Source organism: Pituophis catenifer, unplaced genomic scaffold (assembly GCF_029215685.1).
Source record: "Pituophis catenifer annectens isolate HBS135680 unplaced genomic scaffold, rPitCat1.0.hap2 SCAF_1, whole genome shotgun sequence".
Taxonomy (NCBI): domain Eukaryota; kingdom Metazoa; phylum Chordata; class Lepidosauria; order Squamata; family Colubridae; genus Pituophis; species Pituophis catenifer.
The window spans coordinates 94,831,317-94,850,363 of record NW_027256881.1 but is presented as its reverse complement, the minus strand read 5'-3'; the positions used below and the strand labels follow the sequence as shown (position 1 = coordinate 94,850,363).

At 38.0% G+C, this 19,047-nt stretch overlaps 1 protein-coding gene across 1 annotated transcript; it reads left to right on the top strand.

Moving 5' to 3' along the window:
- Nucleotides 1-634: 634 nt before the first annotated feature.
- Nucleotides 635-18,470, top strand: HSF2 (heat shock transcription factor 2). The gene is made up of 13 exons (XM_070932762.1): nt 635-795; nt 6,626-6,734; nt 8,387-8,514; nt 8,713-8,837; nt 9,106-9,181; nt 10,781-10,842; nt 10,937-11,021; nt 13,588-13,748; nt 14,374-14,637; nt 15,245-15,350; nt 15,609-15,662; nt 17,475-17,559; nt 17,784-18,470. The coding sequence occupies exons 1-13, from the start codon at nt 649-651 to the stop codon at nt 18,062-18,064; spliced, it is 1,683 nt and encodes a 560-aa protein (XP_070788863.1). The 5' UTR covers nt 635-648; the 3' UTR covers nt 18,065-18,470.
- The last annotated feature ends 577 nt before the right edge of the window (nt 18,471-19,047 follow it).

Genomic DNA, 19,047 nt, shown 5'->3' with positions numbered 1-19,047 from the left:
ACTGCTGACACTTCACTCCTAATTGAGTTTTACAGACAAAGGCTGAGTCGGTCCCATTAGTTCCTGCGGATTAGAGGAGTATAGGACTGGACATGTAAACAGAGGAACAGCGGAGTGAAAGTTAATCTTCAATTAAGCGCCGATGTGTTTTCTCCAAGGTTGCTGTGGTTGCTGTCCCTCTGTTGCTATGGTAACTCTCCCTCCGCAACTCCAGCATTAGGCAAACTCCCCCCCACCCCCCCTCCTTCTTTTCACCTGACGCGCGCGCGGCTCTTTCATTCTTATTAGGCGAACGCTTCCCTCATTGGCTGCCTCGGGTCGCTCTTTTGCATTCCAGTCGGTGGAAATTTCCGTGTCCCGCCGCGGCCAAGCCAATGGCGAGCCCGCGAGCCCCTCATCCAATGGCAGCCGAGGCTTCTGGCTGTTGTGGTTCGCGAGGGCCGCGCACGTGGTCCCGTTATGTAAAAGGCAGGGTGAAGAAGCGGCTCCCCGGCCTCGCGCGTGTCTCGCGAGCCTGCGCAGGCGCGCCAGTTCAAGGAACGATCGGCGCCGCCGCCGCTGCTACCGCCGTGAGGAGGAAGGACGCCGGTTCGGATTGCCTCCGCTCTTACCCCACCCACCTACCCCCCCGCCCTCCGCCGAGCCGTCATGAAGCAGCAGCAGCAGCCGGTCATGTCGGCGGCCAGTACGGGCGCCGCTGCCGCCGCAGCCACAACGGCAGTCCCGGCCTTTCTAAGTAAACTTTGGGCTCTGGTGGGCGACGCGCCCAGTAACCAGCTCATCACCTGGAGCCAGGTAGGCGTTCTCGAGAGAGGCCAGCCGCGAAGAGGGGCGGTGGACCGGCCTTTCTCTTTTCCTCCCGACTGCCGCCCTGGAGCCTTGATTTCGCGGTCAGGCTCCCTCTCGCCCGTACGGCTCTCCCCCCCCCCCCGGGCGGGACAAAAGGCCCGGCAGGAGGCGGTGTACGAGGAAGGGGGCGTGATCCGGCGTGAGTCACGTTTTTTTTCCTCGGGTGAAGGTTTGTCCCGAGATCACCGACGGGCCTCGGATCCTGTCACCTCCCGCCCCCGTATCGGTCGTTTCCCCGGGCCCGCGTCTCACCCTCGTCCTTCCCGTCGGGAGGCCTCAACTGTCACATGGCGGACTGCAAGGCCGCCGAGGGATCCTCCGAGACGGGAGAATAACATTGCAGAAGAGCCTGGACCGAGACCGGCATGGTTGGGGCGGGGGCACGTCTCTGGGGTGTATGCAGAACTGGAGAGAGAGATCCCTTGGTGCCGCTAGTGGGAACCCCGAAACATGCCCGATTAGCCCTGGGTGAGGAAGCTGATACCTGTTAGCTAGTCGAGCATCCCTCTTGACATCTCTGCTCGAAATCAAGCTGTTCCTGCGCCTAAGGGAATGTGCCTGGAAAAGTCTTGACTTTGTGTATATGGTGCTTCTCCATACTGTTAATTTTGTACACAAAAGAGGGTGTTGAAATGCACTTGTCAGGTTAATGTTCATACTGATTCTATGCCCTGAACCTCTGGCTGAGCTACTTATTTAAATAATTGATGTGGCTGCCTGACACTTGAGGTAAATAACAATCTCAAAAATAAAAGCCACACTACCAGCTGGACCTGCCCAGCTAGCCTCCTGGCTCATGCACCTGAGGAAATGGTCTTCTTCAGGATCTTTAGGCTAGTCCCAGAATGCAGTAATTGGTCTATCTCCCTATGGCTGGCTACAAACTTTCGAATGTGTCTCTGGTAACTGGAAGAACTCACTTTTATATTAGGCTGTCACCGATTCTTTCTCAAGTTGGATATAATTCTGCATTTTCCATAAATCTCTTCAGGCTGTCTCAGATTATGTTATTTTTTTTTTTCTTGTTCAGCAAGTCAAGTTTGGCATTTTATTTGAAAGTTTTTCTGAATGTACTTGCCTCAAGCTTTTTGCAAGAAAAATGTTTGTGTTTGAGGCTTTGTCCCTGTAGTAAACAGGAAGTGGTGTTTCTGCCCCACATTCTTCTGCAAATTTAAAACTGGAGCCCACCATTGACTGGTTATAACTGTATTGACTGCACATTCAGAAAGATCCACTTATTAAATATTTGCTGGAAGATAAAATTTCAAAATTTATTCTTGGTAGCTAATTTTCTGTCGGTGGCTGTTAGAAGTAGGAAGCAATTTACTAAAAGTGTTGTTTAGAATAATACTTAGGTCACTGTTCTGTTGTATTTATGTATTGTTTTCATGGTCTATCTGTTCTTTTTATTGTTAACTACCTTAGCTCTGATCTGTTGACTATTAACATTTAAATAGGTTCAGAAATTATCAGGAATGTCAGCAGAAGAGTCCTGACTTCCTATTTTGCTTTATTCCAGCAAGAGTCAATGTACATTCGTACATTTTCTTACTCTAAATAAAACATGATCAGATAGAGTAATTTAAATCCCATAAATTACAGTGGTTGAGTTCAAATATAATGGAAAGAAAAGCACAAGCAAATCCAATTAGGGTTTAGTTATTAACTGATTGTAGGTAGTCAAACTGCTTTTCTGTTTGTCACAGTTTGGGGTAATAATACTATCACTTACCTATTAGTAAACATAACTTCATCAGCTCCATGTACATGATATTGTATAATATCAGTAGATTCAAATGTCATTAATATGGCTTATTTCTGTAGACTTCCCTGTAGATATTTATTATTTACTAAATCAGCACTATTAATCTTCTCATCATTCCTATCACTCATCTCCTTCCACTAATCACTATATGACTGTAACTTTGTTGCTTATATCCTTACGATTTATATTAACTGTTTCCTAATATGATTTGATTGCTTATTTGTACCCTATGACTATCATTGTGTTGTACCTTATGATTCTTGATGAATGTATCTTGTCTTTTTATGTACACTGAGATGAGAGCATATGCACCAAGACATTTTTTTTTAATTTGATTTATATGCCGCCCTTCTCCGGAGACTCAGGGCGGCTTACAGTGCGTTAAGCAATAGCCTTCATACTTTTGTATATATTATACAAAGCCAGCTTATTGCCCCCACAAACTGGGTCCTCAATTTACCTACCTTAGAAAGGATGGAAGGCTGAGTCAACCTTGAGCCTGGCAAGATTCGAACTTACTTTAATTGCAGACAGCTGGTGTTAAATTACAGTGCCTTGTCTGCAGAGCTATCCAGGCTCTTTTGTGTCCAATCACTTTCTTGTGTGTCCAATCACACTTGGCCTATTCTATTCTATTCTATTCTATTCTATTCTATTCTATTCTATTCCATTCCATTCCATTCCATTCCATTCCATTCTATTCTATTTTCAGCATATGAATGTCCTTGGTCTTGAATCTGATTTAATACATGGAAATAGTGCAAAGATAGCCTAATATAGTATGAGGAGAGAGAATTGCTCCATAGATCAGTATTTGGTTTCAAAATGTTACAGAGAATACACTGTAACAATTAAGTTACTCTTTTATTCTGAGGAAACTGCTTACAAAAAAATTCTTAGATATTAAGGGTGAAAGAATTTACAACCACATCTGTTCTTGTGCCAAATATTTCTATTTGGAGATGGACAGATGGTGTAACTGTTGTAAGAAATCTGTTTCCTTGTTATGACTTCAAAGTTGTTTTTTTCTCAGAGGAATATAATATAAGAAAAAAATAATGAAGTTATCTTTATACCACTTACTATTTCTGCTGGAAGAGGGAATAGTATTTGTTTTATTACTTTTAAGATTATTTTTGATTCTGTACAGGTTGCAACAGAGAAATTGGAAACTAGGGCGATCAATTTTCATACATACTCTTTGGATGACTAAAGCAAACATTGAGCAGATCCTAGGAGACATTCATAGTTTACATTGTCTTTATGCCATGTCCACTTGCATGTGCCTTTTTATTTTTAGTATATGATAAGTTGGGTTAATTTGGGAAAGCCATAATGTTTGGTTTGTTATTTGAATTATATACATAATATTCAGTTACATTATAAGCCTCTTATAAGAATTTAGTTAATGTACAAGCAGGTCCTCAACCTATGACCATTTAATATCAGTACAGAATTATAACAGCTTTGGAAATAATATAATATTTATGTAATATTTATGTAATTTATGTAATGATGCTTTATAGCCCGTAAAGCACTTCAGCCATCACAAAACATTGCACCACTATGCCTGTGGTCACAGGATCACAATCTGGTATTTGGCAATCTACTCGCACTTACAAGGGGGTTGTGAAGAACCCCATGATTGTAGTGATAACTGTTTGCAATCTTTGCCAATTTATCAAGAAAGTCAGAGGGGAAGCTGGCAGGGAAAGTTGCAAGCTGCTGCTTCTTGCTGAGAGAACTGCGTCCTGTCTCTGGAGGGTGGCTGAAAGAGCTGCCTGCCAAGGGAAGCTGAACTCCTTTGATGTGGTACAGAAACAGCTCGAATCCTAAAGATTTTGCTTCATTTCTGCACCCTGCTGAAAGTGTTCTCTGCTTTCCATTGACTGTAGCTAATGTCCTTTGGCAGGATCCAGAAACAAAGGTCAAAACTTGAATATTTGGGCTGTATTCCTGCATCTTACTGGACAAGTTCTTTCCCTCACACAGAAAGAAACTGAACTCCAGCAGGGTGCCAAAATGGAGCTCAAACCCTGAAGATTTGAGCTCCATTCCTTCACCCTCCTGAAGGAGTTCCCTTTCAGCCACCCCCAAATATGAATGAAAGCTGAAATCTAAGCAAGAGAATGGAGATGCAGTGTGATAAGGAAAAAGGGGCAGTGGATCTCAGGTGGTTGATGGTGGAGGCCCATCATAGAATGTGGAGGAGTATCTCTGCTCAGGGCTGAAAATGCTGCTAGGATTTTGGCAGGGAGGATTTTCAGCTCCTGAGTGAAGCCCCCCACGCCCCCCCACGCAACTCATTCTCCTTACCTACGATTCTGTGTGATCCACAAGACTGCTTAATCACAACCATGATTGCCAGGATTGTGGTTGTTGAACAAAGTAGTCATCTTGCTTAGCAACTGCTTCACTCAGTGACTGAGATTCCAGTCCTAATTGTGATAGTATATGAAACTATTTAAACATTTTAAAATACTATGCACACTTTTGGGGGCAAAGTGCCTTAAAGCTAGTGTTGACTTCTGACAGCCTGAACATGTCCCTACAATGTACTTGGCAAGACTTTGCGATTGGTTTGCTATTGCCTGCTTCTTCCTATAGCTGAGAGAGCCTGAGTGATCCAAGGTCACCCAACTATCTTTATGTGTAAGTCAGGACTAGAACTCCCATCTTCTACTTTCTAATCTAGTACTTTAACCACTACACAAAACTGGTTCACATACACATAATAAAATCTGTGTAAAAAATGATATCTGGTAATATAGCACTTAGACTTACATACCACTTTACAGCCCTTTCTAAGCGGTTTTACAGAGTCAGCAAATTGTCCCCTACAATTTGGGTCCTTACATTGCCCACCTTGGAAGGATGGAAAGCTGAATCAACCTTGAGCCTGATGAGATTTGAACTGCCAAATTGCAGGCAGCGGCAGGAAGCAGAAGTAGCCTATAATACTGCACTCTAACCACTGCACCACTGTGGCTCAATATATTAGAGATACTACAGCTACTATTTTAAAATAGTAATTAAAATAATATGTTTATGTCACATATGCCAAGCTATGGCAGTATCTATTAAGGGCCCAGTCTGACTATAGTGCTTGATGTGCAAGGTCTCCTTCTACCTCCTTTTTCTTTTTTCTTTTCTTCAGTCTTTTTATACCAAAAAGTATGTCTGAGCCTTGCAATGATTTTGTCTCCTCATTTCTTACTACTTCTTTTACCCAATGTTTCCTCACATTCTGCTTTCTAGTCCACAAGTTAATTTAGTCTGATTTCTTAACCTGCTGTTCTAGTGGATAATTTTCTATTGCATCCTCTGGGTTCTTAATCAATTTGCTCTTTTGTTAATCTTAGCCTATTAATTAGACTGAACTTTTGCTTAGATTGTCTATATCTTTTTTATTCTCCCATTCCAAACTAAATAATATTTAGACTTATATATTATAAGTGCTTCATAGTGTTTTACAGCCCTCTCTAAGTGGTTTACAATCAGCATATTGCCCCCAACAATCTGGGTCCTCATTTTACCAACCTCAGAAGGATGGAAGGTTGAGTCAACTTTGGGCTGGTGAGGATCGAACTCCTGGCAGTGTGTTAGCCTGCAATACTGCATTCTAACCACTGCACCACCATGGCTCTTAAAAGTAGAAGTAATAAAAAGTATACATTTTAGATCCAACCAAATAACCTGTAACAAAAATTCACTTATTAGGCAGTTCTTATGGTCAAGCATAATATTAAACTATCCTGTAATTTGATCTGAGTTATTGCCATTAATGTATTCATGATTTGCTCTTCAAGATTCTGTGTTAATCTTGTTCATAATCATTACCATTTTCAGTGAAAGTTCTTATAATTTTGATATTAACTTTATATTTTTAAATTAGAGGTTATATTTGCATTAAAGAATGCTTCAGTGAGAAGTTAGTTTCAAATATATATGAAAATGTTTTTCATTTTATGTAAATTCTGATCATAATTGTGTGTGACTTTTTAATTTCAGAATGGCCAGAGTTTCCTCGTTTTGGATGAACAAAGGTTTGCCAAAGAGATACTTCCAAAGTACTTCAAGCACAACAACATGGCAAGCTTTGTGAGGCAGCTAAATATGTGTGAGGATTTTTTTTAGTAATATCCACTATTATATATTTAGATCTACACTTAAAATATAGAACATTTATATACTATTAATCTTGAAGTAGGTTCATTTTTTTTGTTTTACACTAGTATATTCTGTCAGTCATTCAAATTCAATTTTGATCATGAACATAAACAATTTTCTAAGGAATATAGTTGCTATAATTTTAGGAATTGCATTTACTGAAATTTTCAATGTCCAGTGTTCTGGGTCCTCTGAAACACTAAAACCCATGAAGGGTTTTCTTCTTTGTGTCATTATTGAATATTATAGCTTCAGGATTATAAAAAAACTTGATTTTTTGTAACATGTCCTTAAGCAGCAGTTAGCAGAACTATTCTTTCACAAGTCTATTGAAAATAAAATTCTATGATATTGATATAAGTATCACCTGGAAAGGTTAGGTTTTGCTCAGTTGTAATTTATCTCCCAATTTTGGGAAGGAAATCTTGTTTATACATTATGGCTTGAATTCATTGTAGTCTTCCGCAAGTTGGAAGAATACTTTCCAACAAGGGAAAATGTTGATACAGTGGAGCATTCCCATTGCTTGACTTGGAAAGGAGGCAGTTTCTGCTGACTTCTCTCTATCCTTGCAATCTTTTGTACCCCAAAATCTTTAAAAATCTATTCTAGAAGGTTATGGCATACTTTGGCATGGAGCGAATGGGAATTGATTAAAATAATTTCTGTTCTCTTTTCATGGGTATTAGTTTGCTGAGAGAAATTCTTTGGGGAGAAAGTTCTGGTTGGCTAAAATTTCAAATGAAATCCATGGTAGTAAACATATCAGTGCAGTTTCTTAGAAAAATACAGTGTTATACTATATTAGGATAATAACATTTATTTGTTAAACGTATTTAGAACATATGTTTCTGTAGCCTAGCACTATTTAAGATCTGGTGTTTTTCTTTGTTTTGCTTCCAGATTTAAACTATCTGGCTCAGATCCAGAAGAAGTGGTGTACTGTACTTTTATAGTATTTTTTGTACATATCAAGCAGTATAGTAACTAAACTGTTGCATATGCAATTGCCCTGTACTTCCCAGAAATACAGCAATATCTGTGAAGCTAGAAGGGGAACTAAGTGATCAGGCATTGCTTCCTATTTTGATTTTTGTTTTATATACCCTGTTTCCCCGAAAATAAGACCTCCCTGGATAATAAGCCCAATTGGGCTTTTGAGCGCATGCGCTAAAATAAGCCTTCCCCGAAAATAAGCCCTCCTTGAAAATATTTAACCGCATGCACAGCCTGTCCCTGCCATTTCCCCTGGTTAGGGTTAGGGAGACAGAGCTGGAAATCAGGTAAGATGTCAAGAGGAGCCCCATCTTGCTCCACGTGCCCCAAAATAATAAGATGGCCTCAAAAATAAGGCCAAGCACTTATTTTGGGGTTCAAAAAAATATAAGACAGGGTCTTATTTTCAGGAAAGCACGATATATGGTTTCTGTAGAAATTAACAAAATGGATTTTGCTGATAATAAAAGACAGTTGTGCATTAGTGAAACTGTTTACACAAGAATTGCAGTTTTGATAATTCTGTAAGTATGGAAATCTTCACTTTGTTGAATGAGGCCTTTGAATATTCCCATTGATTTTTGCATTGTGGATATAATTTTTTAGATGGTTTCCGTAAAGTGGTCCATGTGGATTCTGGTATTGTTAAATTGGAAAGAGATGGTCCTGTTGAGTTCCAACATCTCTATTTCAAACAAGGACGGGAAGACTTACTGGAACATATTAAAAGAAAGGTTAGTGAAAATGTTTATAAATCTTTGAACACCTTTTGCTGAAATTCACCTATAGTATGCATATCTCACAGGCATCATAGTATTTTGGAATTCATTTCCAAAACAATTTTCAGTTTCTGTTATCACAGAAGACCTATTTCAAGCTACTATCAACTTGTATATTATTACTCATTTATATCTGGAATTATTTTTTTACAGGTTTCTTCCTCGAAGCCTGAAGAAAATAAAATTCGCCAAGAAGATCTGTCTAAAATTATAAGCAGTGCTCAGAAGGTTCAAATTAAACAAGAAACCATTGAATCCAGGCTTTCTGCACTTAAGAGGTAAAATACATGTTAGTCAATGTGATGTAACTTTATTTTTTATCCAAATTGGGAAAACTGGCCTTTTAACACCAACATTTTAACATGAAAATTTCTACTTTAACCTTAAAAATTATATATTTCATACCAATAGAAGAAATTATCTGTGTCATATTATTATTAATATTATTTTTCAGAATATATTTCTAATATTCTGTAATATGTGATCTAATAATAACATACATGCAAACATTTTAATTTTTGCACTACTATGAATATCTTGAAACAGAGAAAATGAATCTCTTTGGCGAGAGGTAGCAGAATTGAGAGCAAAACATCTACAGCAGCAACAAGTTATTCGAAAGGTAATTTTTCTGAGATTCATTTTCATATATAATTTATGTGAAGGAAAAGAAAATGGCTTTAGTGAATATAATACAAATTGGTAGATTAAATAATTTTTCCTGACAGCAATTGGAGAGTAAAAATTTCTCCAAAATCAGAATCTCTAGAATAAATCAGGGCAGGTATGGAATATATGTGGAAAATCTTATTACTTCTGCAGAAATCCTTTTATATAATACTTGATGCTTTAGGCTACATTGTAATGTAAGAATTATTTCAAATGCTTTTGTATTGGCTATCCATCAGTTGTGCTCATTGCAGAAACCCTAGCTCAAGTTACTAATGGAAGTGCTTTATTTGTGAATGTTGATGTTACTAAGAAAATATATTATACTAATACAGATAACTTTTTAAAAACTATAATGAAAATGGAAAAGAACGTTCCTTGCTTGCTCTAAGGGGCAAAATATATCTCACTCAGACTATCTGGAAATCTTTCCCAGCAGCCTCATATACATGTCAAACAACAGGGGAAAGAGATTTAATTTGTGTAGAAGCTGACAAGGGAACATCCATGGAACCAGCCTTTTCTCCCCCATTGCCATTGACAGGAACTGTTTGTTTTGGAAGGTGTGGAACCACTGTAAAACAGTATCTTGAATCCTCAACCATAGTAGGCAGTCTAGAAAGTTCCTAAGAGATCAAGGAGGATCAAGACAGTTCTGTCAAAGGTCATCTATTAAAACAACCAGATCTGTTTTGTTTATTTCTAGGATTGATCAAAAAGATCCATATAATCTGTTCAATCTAGAGCATCTGCATCTGGAACCACATTATCTTCTCAACAACTTTCCTCAAAGGGGAAGATTAGAAACAGGACAATAGTTGCCTAATATTGCTTACTTTAGGGAAAGTTTCTTCAGAAGGGAGTGCATCAACATCTCTTTAGAGATATTAAGGAACCACAGAGGTGTTGACAGCTTCCTGAACCAGCTACTCTCGCATATCCAAGCCATCTGAAGCATCTAGGAATGACATGGTCCCAAAGTGATTGTACTCATGCTGTAGAGCAGAGGTGGGTTTCAGCAGGTTCTGACCAGTTCTGGAGAACCGGTGGCAGAAATTTTGAGTAGTTCAGAGAACCGGTAAATACCACCTCTGACTGGCCCCACCCCCATCTATTCTCTGCCTCCCAAGTCCTAGCTGATTGGGAGGGAATGGGGATTTTGCAGTAACCTTCCCCTGGAATGGGGTGGGAATGGAGATTTTACGGTATCCTTCCCCTGCCACACCCACCAAGCCATGCCCACAGAACTGGTAGTAAAAAAATTTGAATTCCACCACTGCTGTAGAGCACTCTATGTTACCTCAATCTGAAAGTTGGAATAAATCTTGAAATGTAGGCTTTTATATTTGATAATTTGCTGAAGAGAGCCAAAGAAATTATTAACTTCTATTGTTTTTGTGCAACTTGGTTAACAATTTGTTCTCTTATGCAACAAGAAACTTAATTTCCAATGTAAATTAACACATTCTGTTTAGTTAAGACTTATTTCAACAGAGATATGTAATTTTGTTTGAGATTGAAATGCAACAAAACATTCTGTTTTTTTCTGCAGATTGTGCAGTTCATTGTTACTCTCGTTCAGAATAATCAGCTTGTGAGTCTGAAACGCAAACGGTAAGCTTATTTTTGAAAGTTCCGGAAAAAGATTTTTTTAAAAAAAGATGTAAACTTTACAAGTGCATTAACGGTTTTTTTTCCCCCGATTTAGCCCACTGCTTCTGAATACTAATGGGGCTCCAAAGTCTAACTTATTTCAGCAGATAGTCAAAGACTCATCAGAAAACAAACATCATGTGAGTTAATTGTAAAACATTTAAAAGTAAAAAGTTATCTACCTTGGGGAAACTAACTTAATATGGATGTTTGAGATATAGGTGAAAAGCAGTTTAAATGAAGTTTTGTTTTATATGAGGAGATTAGTGATTGCAGTTCTAAACAGAGACTTGCAATGATTTTCACTGTGGCTGTAGACCTACAGATTACAGATAATCCTTAACTTTTAGCAGTTCATTTAGTAATTATTTGAAGTTACAATGACACTGAAAAAAGGGACGTGACCGTTTTTTCACACTTACGACCTTTGCAGCATCCTCATGGTCACGTGATCAAAATTCAGACATTTGGCAACTGACTCATGTTTACAATACTTGCAATGTTCTGGGCCCATGGCATCATATTTGTGACCTTCTGACAAGCAAAGTCAACGGGGAAGCCGCATTCACTCAACAACTGTGTTACTATCTTAACAACTGCAGTGATTCACTTAACAAATATGGCAGGAAAACTCACTTAAACAAGTGTGTCACTTATCAACAGAAATTTTGGGCGCAGTTGTGATTGTAAGTCAAGGACTACATGTACTGCAGAATCAAAATTGTGCAAAAGCAAGTGACTTTGCACAGATGTACTTTTTCTACCCTTATGTTCTACGTTCTCCCTTAAATCAGCCCTTAAACTTTGAGCACTCTCTCTCTTGAGCATTTTTTAAGATCCAGAAATAGAGGGCATCACCATCCCATGGTTTTATCAGTAGAAATGGTTTCCACTGGAATAAACTTGCGGTTATTCTACCCATTGCATTTTATTTCTGGGACTGTTCCATTTTTTTTAGTAAACATGGCTGGTCCATGTTTGTGCTCATTATTTTGTTTTTTTAAGAGAATAACCTATATTTATTTCCTCTGTTGAATATAACAACTTTCCTTCAACTATAATGACTTCAATTACAGAAACATTAAATAATGGTTTATATTAAACCAAACTATACAGTGCAGTGCAGTGCAAAAGTTTGAGTTCCAGTAGAAAGAAAACTACAAAGTTCATGAGGTTAATTATTCTTGTGTTTGTGGTATATTTCAATTTCCCTAACTAAGGTTTTTAATTTCTTTGTGAGTTGCAATGTACCCTTAAATTCTTAGGTTAAAAATTAATTTTTTGTAGTTTAAAAAACAAAAAGGCAGTTTTATATCTAGTAAAATGTTAAATTCCAGTAATCAAAACTGCACCATCTTTACAAAATGGAGTTATTGATAGACTTTAATTAATTGCAGAATATACCTTCAGGTCAAAAAGCAGAAAACTCAGAAGAGCCTCTTAAATTAATGGCTTAGAATATTAACAGACTGAAGCCTTGTTTTAACCCTGAACTGGAATCCCACTCTTAGAGTTTCGTAATTAATGTCACTCAGATGTGAAGAAAGAGTCAACACTGCTCCTTGTATAGTGAGTTGTAAATAAGATTGTATCTGGATAATGGAAGAGATAAAAGAGATAAAAGACAGAATCATCCCATTAAGGCTTAAATTGATGTTTCCAGGACAGAAGTGAGAACTACTAATAAGCACCATTTGAATAATGAAATATTCTACATTGATGGTTGAGATTAGGTTCAAGTGTCATTTCTTTCTCCTAAACCAAGTAAGAACCTCTGTGTTACAATATAATAGAGGTAATCCTCAGTTTACAACAATTGAGCCCAAAATAAGTGAGTTTTGCCCCAATTTATTGTCAGGGTGCTAATTAATCCCATCCTGCTTTTGGGTAATCGCACCTTGATTTTAGAGAAGTGGATCGAGACTTTTCCCTTGAAGCATACTTAAGAAAATAAACCCAAAGATATATTTTCTAAGAAAAAACTCATTTATTTGTTATAAATAAAATAAAACATCTCACTGATCTAATTAGTTACATCTTGGCAAAGCTTTCCCGGCCGGACCTCTCCTGGCCGGAGAACAAAGAAAGTATAGAAGAAAGTGAAAGAATGTGGACATGCGCAGTATCAGTTATGATAAGAACTTGGCAAGCTACGGTAAGTCTTAAGAGTTCAAAAATAAGAGTATCTGGTAAATACAAAAACGCAGTGACATTTATGACCTTTCTTGCCACTTGACACCTGTTAAGTGAATCACTGCAGTTGTTAAGTGACACAGTTGTTAAGTGAATCTGGTTTCCCCATTGACTTCGCTTATCAAAAGGTGATCATATGACCCCAAGACACTGTAACCGTGAGAAATATGAGTCAGTTGCCAAGTGTCTGAATTTTGATCACGTGACCATGGGGATGCTCACCGGTCCTAAGTGTGAAAAATGGTCATAGGTCACTCTTTTCAGAGTCATTGTAACTTTGAGCAATCACTATTGTAAATTGAGGATTGCCTGTACTTCTTTTAGTCAAGATATTACTCTTAAATTATTTAAGAATGATTATCCTGTTTTAATTCCATAGCTATGGAATTAAATGATTTGTAAATCCATTTCAAATGCATTCTGAATGTAGCACTTTTAACTTTCTTATTCACTTTGAAGACATTTCTATCCTTATTCCTGTTTTATCTTTATTATGCAATTATGTTATTGCAGCTTGTAAATGGACAGGTTTCACATAACAGGAGTGATGGTTTAAAGCAAAGAGACCAACTGTCAGATGACATTATTATTTATGACATCACTGATGATAGTGGGGATGAAGAAAAGGCACCTGTTACTCCGGAAACTAGTGAAGATACTGTTTCAGATTCAAAGTAAGAAACATTTATATGTGTAATAAACAATTGCAATTTTGGGCAATCCTGCATTGATGCCTGCAGTTTTAATTCTATAAATAAATTAGCAGAATCCAAATATTTTCATTAAAATAGTAGTGCTTAGATCTGGCAAGACCTGATTCAGATTGTATCACCATAAGGACTAGTAGCAAATAACTATAGTAAAATTATTAATAATTGGCTTGCTTTGCAGAGCTAATTTAGAACAGCTGTTTTTTTTTGGGGGGGGGGAGGGTTTAAAAGCAAAAGTTCTAAATGCCTAATAAATGTAGTGTTGCAAATACTTTGTGGATTTAGTGAAATGGATTGTGATTTGTTTTTTTTAAAAAGCCTATGCAAATATACACTAGTTATTTTAAAATGCCATATTATTCAGTTTAAGAAAATGTGCATGTGGAATGTGTGGGATTCTGTTGTGTAAATCTCTAGTCTCCCGTCACTTACCTCCCCAAAAAGTGTTGAACTTCTAATTATTCAAAGGGAAATACAGAAACAGAAATGCTGTCTGAGTAAAGCTGAAGAAAATGATTTCAGAATTTTACTTCCAATCAAATTACAAAAGAAAGGCTTTCTTTTTGTTAATCTTACATTTGCATTGCAGCTACAGTCCTGACATTGTAATAGTAGAGGATGATAATGAGGATGAATATACACCTATAATTCAAGAAAATACAAACGCTGAACCAGTTGGTATTTCCTATGATGAACCGATAAGTCCTACTTCTGATCATGGAAACCCATTAATGTCTAGTGCTGTTCAGTTAAACAACCAATCGACTTTAACAGCAGAAGATCCAGTGTCTATGATGGATTCTATTCTTAGTGAAAATGGAGTGATCTCACAAAATATCAACCTTCTTGGAAAGTGAGTCATGTGTTACTTTCTTAACGTTATTTTTAACTTTAAAATGTATGCACCATCTTATTCTCTTCCTCTTTTAACTGCACGTGTATTTTACACTGAACATATGTTTTAAATATGCTGATTATCTGTTTTCTTGTTACGAACAAGAGATTCCAATATGCTTGCTATAGAACAGTGATGGCTAACCCATCACGTGCCAGGAGATGGGGGGTGGGGGAGGTTCGCGCGCGTGCGTGCCCACACCCATAATTCTATGCGCCCTGCCCTGTGCGTGTAACCCTCCTCCCCCGCCAGCACGCGATGGCCCAGTAGGATGTTTTTCTTTCTCACCTGGCTCCAGATCCTCTCTATGCATCTGGGAAGGGCAAAAACAGCCTTTCCCACTCCCTCGGAGGCCTTCCAAAGGCCTGAAACAGCCCATTTCCCAACTCCCGGTGGGACAGAAAGTGACGTTTTTTGCTGTCCCCAGCCTCCAGAGACACCTATAATTTTTACATTATATGAAAAAGAAGAGTGTACTTTTCTTGATTTTATTTTAGAAGTCCAAAGTGACAAGCAGGGAACAAGTTACTGCTCAAAAAACTAGAGGATATTCTTTTTCCTTCAGGGTGGAACTCCTGGATTACCTTGAGAGCATTGATTGCAGTTTAGAGGACTTTCAGGCCATGCTGTCAGGACGGCAGTTCAGCATAGATCCAGATCTTCTGGTGGATGTAAATATTTGCTTCAATTTTATAAAACTGTTTTCTCCTTTAAAATATTTCATCAAGGTGCTATATTAATGCCAGTTGCAAACTTTATAAAGTTTCAGAAAAAAAAACAAAAAACAATGTTCAGAGTATTTTTCTGAAGAATATTTTTAATGTCAATATTTTCACAAACAAATCATTGGTGCAGTTTAAAAATAGCCAACTTTATTATTTAGAATCTTAGAATCTTCTTTTTAAAATGTGACATTTTGTTTTGTTCAGCTTTTTTCAAGTTCTGTACAGATGAACCCTACAAGTCATATCAGTAGTACAAAAGTAAGTTTTATATTGGCATATCAATGAAATGCGTTAAAATATCACATGTTCATATTTTTAAAAGTCTGAATTTTGGCAAGGTCATAATTTAAGACTAGTTTTCTATTTGTTTGAATTGCCATGCTTTCTAGTACTGAACTCGGCCTCTTTATATCCTTATAGGAATGTACTACAATTTCATAGCAGTGCTTTTAGAACTATCAAAATAGGGATGTTCGTAAAATGGGGAAATTATTTTGGTTTGAACCTGCAACAAGATGTTGTATTCCAGATGTTTTGTTAAACAATTTCTGGGGACCCAGTTTGGCAATACTGAAATCTTGAATATGTTTGAGGTTTCAAGCTTCAGATGAAACAAAATCTGAATAGGAAAATTGGGCAAAGTTCCTTTCCCTGCACCTTCCCTTAGCTGTTCTCAAGTGTGCACATCCCACCAGCCTGTCTTTCCCCCATCTTTTCAGGATCTTTTTTTTTTTCTTTTCCCTCCCTTCAAGCAACAGCATATTCTACTGACTGATCCATATCTCCTAACCTTCCAATAACTTTCCTTTTCTCCTTGTCTCTCCTCATCTGCCGACAACTTGGTTTTTTCCATTCTCAGTCCTTTCAACCATTTCTGCCCATATTAAAACAGCTCCATTTTGTTGCATGGGTGTATCAAAATATACCAAATATGTATGTTTTGGTTCAGGACCAAACCTTCCAAAACAAGCTGATCTGTGCACTATAGGCTTTCCACATACTAATGTAAAGTACTTATGTGGTAGGAATAAAATTACAATTTGTATATTATGGTATTAATGTCCCCAGTCTCATTTTCATATATGTAGAGGAAATACAAATAAAGGTTTCTAAAATTCCAAAAAATGACTTCTTGGTACATGGCAAAATATTAGCTTGTCATTGTGTTTTGCTGATACCTGAATATTGTTTGTTCTGGTGATAGCATCTCACATATTTTTAAATGCTGCTGCAGAATACAGGTAGTCCTCTATTTATTACAGTAACTGGGACTGAAATTTCCATCGCTAAGCAATGCAGTCATAAAACACAATGTCACATGACGTCACTTAGCTATGGTGGTTCTGGTAATCCCCTGGCCTTCATTAAGTGAGAATCCTGGGATTTTAAGCAAGGACCTCCTTGCAACTTTCTCCTGGCTTCCAGCCAACAAGTCAGTGACTTGCAAGCAGGGCAGTGTGCAACTAAGTAACTGCTATGGCCAAACACAAATACAGCTTGGCTGAGAAGAGATGGGGCTGCCACCAGGGGCCAAAGAGCCCACATGTATCCTTACACTGCATTGCCCTTGCCATCCCCAACTCACTTTTGCTGTCTTCTTCCTCCCATCACAAGGCAGATGCTGGCTATATGTGACTTCAGGAAGGCTGCATGTGGCCTTAGGAAAAAGGCATCACGTGGCCAGCACCTGCCTCACAAAGGGCCAGACCGGCACACCTCATCAAGTGAAGGAAGATGGCAAAGGTCAGCTGGGAACAGCAGAGCACAGGGAGGCAGGGATGGTGAAGTGCAGGGCAGGTATAAGGGTAGAAATGGGGGGAAAATAGGTGGGCTTGGGGAAGTTGAAATGCACCCCGCAGTTATAAATGCGGGTAGGTTACCAAGCACCTAGATTTTGATCATGTGATCGTAGAGCCCTTGCAACACCATAACTTCAAGTTCCAGGTGAAAGTACCATTTGTCCAGTGACATTGTAACTTTGATCATAGAACAAATGGTTATTACCTGTATTTTACTTTGATAGGCTCTGTTCTGTAGTATAACATTTTCTTTATCTCATCTTTTATGCAGGTGGAAGCAAAGGGAATTGAAACGATGAAAAGTAATAGTCCACAAGAAGACTCACAAAATGTGCCTAATTCAAGCCCTAAAACAGGTGAGTTTTCATACTGTAAAATTGTTTGCTTGTGCAGTATTCACAATTTATGGAAATTATTTTTTAGATATGAATAAGATGCAATCAATGCATACTGGTAATCTTCTACAGTATATTGAACAAATTCTATTTTTTTTTTCACTTTCATTTTGTAAAAATGCATAAATGGTCTTTCTGTTTGTGTAAAATAATGCCTTTGTTTGACTTGTTTTCTTCTACTATAGATAAACAGCTCATTCAATATACTGCTTTCCCTCTCCTTGCATTGTTTGATGGAAACCCAAGCACAGCAACAGAGGGTACACAAGAAACCACATCTTCTGTAGACAAGTCAATAGAAGTGGATGAACTCCTCGAAAGTAGTTTGGATCCTCAACCAACCCAAAGTAAACTTGTTCGTCTGGAACCTCTGACAGAAGCAGAAGCCAGTGAAGCTACATTATTTTATTTGTGTGAACTTGCTCCTGTGCCAATGGACACTGATATGCCATTGTTGAACAACTAACCCAATATGTTTAAGACAAACTATTTATTTAGGTTGTGTTTTGGGGGGGGGGGTCTTTTGTAAAAAAATTTTGTGAAAGCAGCTAATGGGGACTTGAAAAGATTCTATTGCTTCAACAAAATCAGAGCAGTTTAAATATTTACACAAACCATCAACAGTTCACTCACACTAGTTCATTATATTCTAGTGCTGTTGTACTTTGAAATACCAACTATCATCTGAATACTTATAATCAGATGCTCTGTATTAACCATTATGGTATCTCTTGTTCACTTTTGGTCCTAATGTATGACTGATGCTTTTTTTTTTTTTTACTTTTTGATGGAGGTCATAGATTTCCAAGTTCTATTCATTACTTTTTTATTTTTACAACCTTGTTTAAATAAAACTGTTAGGGGGTCCAGAACTTAATGTAATGTGTCACTTAACTTCATGTCTTTTATTTAAGCGGTATATATATTTTAGGGACTTTAGAATACAAAGGAAAGAGATTGGGGAAGGAGAATGACTGGCTCCAGACTGGGTTAATCTTTTCCACAGAAAGGAGTTCTGCATGAAGATACTTCTGGCTGTGGGATAGAGGGATCAACCTAGTCTAAAAAATGTGTTGGATTTTAACTTCAGCTATACAGATACCCGTCCTAATAAGTGAAAGCCATTTCTTAGTAGATTATTTTCCCATTTCATTAAAACCCTGCTGCTGGAAAGTTGAACTAAAGTTTCCAGGTATGTCACCAAAAACAATGTTTATCTGAACATCTATTTGCAAATGCCAGACTATATAGGCAGTAGCTTCAGTTTGTGTGTGTTTAAATAAGAAGTGGAGACACATAGCTATGAAATATATGTGTATAAAGGACAATTGAGTGTTGTAACGTATTTCCCTGAAAATAAGCCCTAACACCCACCCACTCCAAATAAGCCCTACTTAAATGCCTCGGCAGCCGGCCAGCTGCTCATTCCATCTGGTTGCTTATGTCGCA